Below are 6708 nucleotides of genomic sequence, written 5' to 3'. Positions count from 1 at the left end.
CTAGAAGAGAAAGGAGGAAGGGGGAAATAAAAGAGAGAAAGAAAGGGATATATATGAAGAAATGATAAAAAAAGGATTGATTGAGAGAGACGAAGAAGCATTCAAATAGCTGGAGCTGCTTTTACCTGTACCTTCACCATCACGCGCCTTCTTCAACGCTCCAGCACCTTTTTCCTTTTTCTCTTTCTCCTGTACGTTCATCTTCTTTCGTTGATCGTGTTTTGAATCATTTTCCTTGATTTTATGCAATTCGCATTGGAGATGGTTAGGTTTTTAATCTATAAATTTCAAGAATGATATAGGATAAATAATGAATAATGTTTGGAAATTTACATTGATCTCTGAATTTGTGAAAAAGGAGAATGTTTACTTAATGAAAAGTCAAACCTTCTATTGTTCAAATCCAGCATTGTTAGGTGTTGCGGTTTGGAAAAGTTTAGATCCTAAGTACTAGCTAGAAGGAAATTGAAGAATTCTGTGCTTGCCTTCTAATCAGTTTTATGTCAAAAGCTGCTGTAGGTGGCATATATATTGCATTTCTTTTGGTTTGGTTGAGAGTGAACACACGCAACAAGGATCCCCAAAACTCCCTTTGAACTCTGTTTCTGTTCATGTCCTGAACTTCTGTTTCACAGTAAACATTCTACTCAATCAATTTGGTCACTGATGTGGCCCTTATACCTGTTATTCAACAAGATTCTTAAGACAGAAGATGAAAGAGAATTGAAAGGAGATAATTTGAGTGCCATAGATCCCTACTTGTTTCAGCATTCATCAAGTAACAATAACATAGAGTCCCATCTTCCCTCCTTACGCCGCTCGCTCTTTGTTGATGTAAGTGCATGTGATTCTGGCTGATATCTTTTTCTTTGTCTATCAGACTGCTATTATTTTACCGTTGATTTTGTCTGCTTATAGGTACCACATGTAAACCAAATATATACATGGGATTGTGGCCTTGCTTGTGTCTCGATGGTTTTGAAAACTATTGGTGTTAACGACCGTGATATTCAAGCCCTGGCTGAGCTATGCTGCACTAATAGGTCTTTCCCACTATAAGAAGCTTGAAACTCCTAGTTGCTATGTTATGTGAAATGCTTGTAGTCCTAGATGATGTATAAACATGAGTATGTCTACTGAAGGAAGTAAAATTGTGATTTTTTAACAGGGTAAACTGTCTATAGTAGGCACACACAACTATATGTTGGACTCACTGTATATTCAACACAAAGTTGAGAGTGTGCACCATAGGATTATGCCTATACAAGTACCTTTCTAGTCTTCCTCTCCTTCCCTTTGCTCTGTCCAATTGAAGACCATTGAAAATCTTAGAATGTTTATCAGGTGCAGGATTTCTTAGTATATTCACATTACCTTTTGGACCAACCTGTGAGTCTGTGACCAAATGGTCTATGCCTAGATACATACATTTTCTAGACTAGATACATAGAAATATAAAAATTGTATTTCATTTTTGTGTCGGGTTCTGTTATTCAAAATTGAAGTTTCCATTTGCTGATGATCATACTAAACTAAATGCCTTTCCTTTGAACATTGTTTCTGCAGTATCTGGACAGTTGATTTGGCATATTTGTTGCAGAGATTTTCTGTTGCATTTTCCTATTTCACTGTAACATTTGGTGCAAACCCAAACTATTCTGTTGAATCCTTTTACAAGGTGATTCTCTGGCTCAATAAAGTAGTTTCATGCTCTTTATTTTGAATAAATCCCAGCTTATGAATAGTTTTCCAAATATCAGTTTAATTTTCCAGAGATTCACTTGATCCTAGAGTGATTTTTTTTTGGCCGTCCTGCAGTAACTCCTGGACTAATTACTTCTATTTGAGGACCACTTGTTATAATCTTTTCAAGAGCATGTTGATATTCCAAAAATTTGAGGGACAAATAATGAGCTTTTATCCTAATTTTATCTTTGTGCACTTAAGTCTTTGTAGTAAGATGAATTTAAGAGATGAGCTTTTCTTTGATAGTGATTGGGATATGAGTTAAAATATACCAGTACTACAATAAATTTATCAAAGCTTACATTGTCTTGAATTACACCATTGAATGCTATATAGTTAAGTTTGACAGCAAGGTGGACTTGTTTTGCCTAAAATGTTTCCACGCTTGACTAAATGCCTCTTTGAAACTTGTGATAAATGTTTGTAGGAGGAATTGCCTAATGATCTAGTCAGAGTAGATATGTTATTTCAAAAAGCAGTGGAGTCTGGAATTGACATACAGGTCTGTTGTCCTTGTTTTTACTGGATCCCTTCAGTTTCGGTTTTAAGAGAATTTCTGTGATTCACTCCTATTGGAGAAGAAAAGAAGTTTAGGATCATTTATTTCTATTAATGGTTTATTGTTATACTTAGATTTTAATAAGAACTAATTAAATGGTGGAAAATTAGTTGCACTTTTAATAAGAATAGGAAAATGAAAGTGGTGTTTTTATCACAAAAAAGGGATAAAAAATAAAGTTGTGTGTTCTGCCAGATTTGTTGGACTTGAGGAAACTAACAACTAGATACATTTTATTCACTAGCAACTTTGTCATTTATTTATAATATTTAGTCAGCAAACCTTTCTATCGTTTTGCAGTGTAGATCAATTAGTGGAAGAGAGATTTCCATTCTCATATTGTCAGGGAAATATATTGCTATTGCATTAGTTGACCAAAGCAAATTGAGGTACAGGTTTTCTTCTTATATGTTCTGTTCTTTTTTGGCCTCAATACTTAATTGATGATAGCTTTTCAACATTGGCATACTCCACGTTCTTACCAACTTTTTACATAGTGCCTGTGGTACACCACGTTTATTCATTTGATACCATCCTTTTTAGAAGAAATTTGTCACTCCAATTGCATTATAACACATGTTTTTTGTTTATAACTTCTTCCTTGATCATGTCATTATTCTCGCTGGAGAAGTGCAATTCAATCTTCTTCTGAAAAGTTTCTGTTTTAGTCATGTATTGCAAGATGATGTTCATGTTCCTGAAGTTTCCAGCAATAACCCTGGCTATACTGGTGAGCACTGAAATTCCAGCTTTGCATTACTTGTGTGCATTTTCAATGTATTGTTTCTGTTGAAGTTGCCAGCATTCGTGTCTCCTACACATGTAACTAGCATTTATTTTATGTAAATATTTAACATCTTCAGTGTTTAGTTATCTTCTAGATGGTATTTTACCATCTAATATTCAGTCCTCGAAATATCAATGTTGCTACATTTAAAGCTTACTGTCAGATATAAAGCTTGAAGCACTTCTCAATATTTCATCCACCTATGTTGAATCCTATGGTTTACATCTTTTCTCCTTTTCCCATCATTTTGATGATGAACCCTAGGAGCTTAAACTGTATGCCTGGGAGTATGGTATAATCCTCAATTTTCACTGCTAAGCTAGAATTAGGATGCCTCTTGTTGAACCTACATTTTAATGTGCTTCTAAAACTTGTCTCTACTAGAGCTTTTAATTCATTGCCCCTCCCGACTTCTCAACTAGGACTATATTATTTGCAAAAAAGAATGCTTTATGTCATAGGTTCTTGGATACTAAAGTGCACCCAATATCAAAGTCTGATTTGAATGGCGAGATTCCCTTTACTATTTCTTTCATACAATATATAGGTAAAAGTACAGGTATCTAGGACAGATTTTTTTATCTAATTCAGTGGTTTTAAATACCAAGTTACAGATATTGTAGTGTGATATCTACCCAGATTTTACTCACTATAATAGCTATATATTCTATATATGGAAATATAATACATACACCTAGTGTGTTCTTAAGGCTCATCTATAGGTATAGTGAAGACTCCTATAGGATGTGTAAGACTAGTTTGTACTTAAGCAGGGTAGCTGATGTAATATGTATATATTTTACGCATTATTATGCTATGTTAGGCGCTTATACTAGAAACAGCTGTATCTGCAGATCTTCTAAAGTTCTAATCAGTAAATTTCAAGGTTCTACTTGTTTAAAATCATGAATGAGAGTTGACATTATTTTAGTATTATGTGAAAGCAGTATATTTCATTATCACAATATCCTATTTCTATTATTCAATTTGTTAAGTTAATTACTGAATTAAAAAATTCCATCCACAGGTCACTATGTTTTGATATGTGGCTATGATGCTGGAGCAGATATGTTTGAGATTAGAGATCCTGCCAGCTCTAAGTAACCCCCCTTTTTTCTCACGATTATCTGCAGAATATCTTGTATTATATTAATGGCTTTTATTTTTTCTCTGCACAATAATATTTTATGCTTATTAAGATCCCTGTATTATCAACAGTTATTATTTGGATCCCTAACTCATGTCATTTAATGCATAAACTTGGATGAGAAAAACCATCCATGTAAAATATTCATAGTGAATTTGTGTGCTCATAGATCTAAGCTACAACTTGAAGATTATATTCATGATACTGTGGCTGAATTTGCCGAATTAGCAAGGGGCAACAAAAACAAATGACACTGATCTTCATGAAAAGTAGAAATTCTTGAACAACTTGCACTGATAAGACAAGCCCTTTTTTTTGCATGTTGTTTGACGGGATTATCTTATTGCCGTGAAATTTTTATGATTTTGATTCTAAAATAAGAGTTTGTTGTTCACTTTATAAATCACAGATTTAAAATTCGCTAAAAATTATGCAGGAAGCATAAAAGGATATCTTCAAAGTCCTTAGAAGAAGCTCGCAAAACCTTTGGGACAGATGAGGATCTTCTCTTGGTAAGTTAACGTGCCACAAAATTACCTCAAGTCATGCTCAATCAACCATGTTCCTTTTATTCATTTTTGAGTAACCGATGTTTTAAAATAAGTTCAATTGCATGTTCTATTGACATCATTTAAACCTCTAATAAATAATTTGGTTTTTTCTTATGGTCAAATTTTGAGCAAGAATGGTGTCGATAGATGTATTTTGTTTTGAATAATTATTGTTACTTGTTCTCGGTTCCAGCCTTCCAGGGACATCGTCAAGGTTTGAATTTTAAAATGTTTGCTGATGATTTAGGATTCTATTAGAATTTGATGGATACTGATAAACATTCACTCTAAATGTATCTACAGCGAAGCTATAGGTTCCCTGTAACATAACATAAAGTTTTGTGATTTTCCTCTTTATTTTGCTACATAAGTTGTGTGATTCTTGAGTGGATGTTACTGTCAAAATCAACTGCTTTCTTTTGTGCTGCTAAATGCTTAACAAGCTTCTTTAGCTGGTTAGTTGTCTCTATGTATGATGGTTAATGGGATATTAGAACATTTCCAGTACCATCATCTTCATTTTTGGATCTAGTGGAAGTTTTTATCATCTTCATTTCGAACCTATAGTGGAAGTTTTGATGATCAATCCATTTTTATTCTTATAACCTTGTTTTTATCATAATTTTCTCATTTATTCGGAGTATTCCTACTAATTACTCAACTCAAGTTGATAACTTGATGCTATTGTGTGAAGTGATTATTTTTCTTATATGACCAACCAGATATCTTTGGAGAAGAGCAAGAACCACCATCAACTTTCAAACCAACTTTCCACTGATGTCAATATGGATTCTTCAATTTCTTCTCCTCTGCAATAATTTGCCATTTTTTTCTATTTTGCATATATTACATATTCCTTGTGTGTTAATTTAGTTGCTAAAAGAGAATCATAGCTTCTCTTATATTTATATTCCCAGTAAAATCCTGTTAAAATGGTAATATTCCGGCCTGTATGCATTGTGTAGATACGTAAGATGCATTACTGAAAATTGTATAGTAGCAATCAATTCATTGTAATGTTATGTAAAGATCATGTATACCTTCTCGGAAAGATGTGAAACAGACAACTAAATTATCATGAATGGATTCAGAGTTTAATGGACAGAAAAACTTTTTGCCTGAAAATTATTAAAATAAAAATGTCATTTAGTTCTGGAAACTATCCATTTTGTAATGTGTCGGCTGCTTCCATTAATCTTGTATCACGTGAGATTGTGATTATTTATTAATTGTTTTTCTCCTTTATGGCCGATTGTTATTCAGCTGATGTATCTTTTTGAAATAAATTCAATATGTTTAGTGATTACAGATGAATTATACTATCTGGGCAGTTCCAGCTATGCATGATTATAGTTAATAACACTCCTCTTAGAGAGAAGACAAGATTGCTTCAGGTATTCTCTATTCAACAAATGCATGTGATGTGATACATTTATATCAGTGAACCACATATGCATTCATGACCTGCTTGGACCATTAAATGCATCCTTCTTTCTATGCATCTGATACACCTAATTTTTGTAAAGGAGCGCGTGTTGGCTCTAAATGCATGAATGGATGTGTGATATATATATTTTATGCTATAATTACTTGTCACTCCCACATGCAAAGAAGTGGGATACAACCCGGGTTTTGGGGCTTTTCACCATTTGGCACTGCTTTTAATATTATTTTATCTACTAAACTTTGGATTTAGCTGTGTTTCTTATCTTAAAAAATTCAGAATAGACTACTAATTTGATGAGTAAGCATGGTTAAGGTTCAATAATTATATTCTCTGTGACTATGCCATTGCTGTGTTTCACTCAAACAATTGTCATCATTGTGGTTGTCGTTTTGTGAATGACGGTGGTGGAGAACATGGTAATGGAAGAAGGGAAGTGAGTTGGTCAAAACGGTGATAGATTCTGTAAGGGGA

At 33.5% G+C, this 6708-nt stretch overlaps 1 protein-coding gene across 3 annotated transcripts; it reads left to right on the top strand.

Moving 5' to 3' along the window:
* LOC107631159 (protein GUCD1) lies at positions 1 to 5900 on the top strand. 3 transcript variants are annotated; one of them, XM_016334508.2, is made up of 10 exons: positions 4 to 191; positions 520 to 834; positions 919 to 1043; positions 1567 to 1678; positions 2174 to 2248; positions 2606 to 2694; positions 2974 to 3035; positions 4120 to 4192; positions 4676 to 4751; positions 5513 to 5900. In XM_016334508.2, the coding sequence occupies exons 2-10, from the start codon at positions 667 to 669 to the stop codon at positions 5606 to 5608; spliced, it is 876 nt and encodes a 291-aa protein (XP_016189994.1). In that variant the 5' UTR covers positions 4 to 191; positions 520 to 666; the 3' UTR covers positions 5609 to 5900. The 3 variants fall into 3 exon arrangements, with proteins under 3 accessions (XP_020975183.1, XP_016189994.1, XP_016189993.1); XM_016334507.2 differs by having other exon boundaries at positions 5 to 191; positions 511 to 834; XM_021119524.1 differs by lacking the exon at positions 2174 to 2248 and having other exon boundaries at positions 1 to 191; positions 511 to 834.

The sequence above is a fragment of the Arachis ipaensis genome, chromosome B03 (genome assembly GCF_000816755.2).
Source record: "Arachis ipaensis cultivar K30076 chromosome B03, Araip1.1, whole genome shotgun sequence".
Classification (NCBI taxonomy): Eukaryota; Viridiplantae; Streptophyta; class Magnoliopsida; order Fabales; family Fabaceae; genus Arachis; species Arachis ipaensis.
This window is presented reverse-complemented; position numbering and strand designations above follow the sequence as displayed.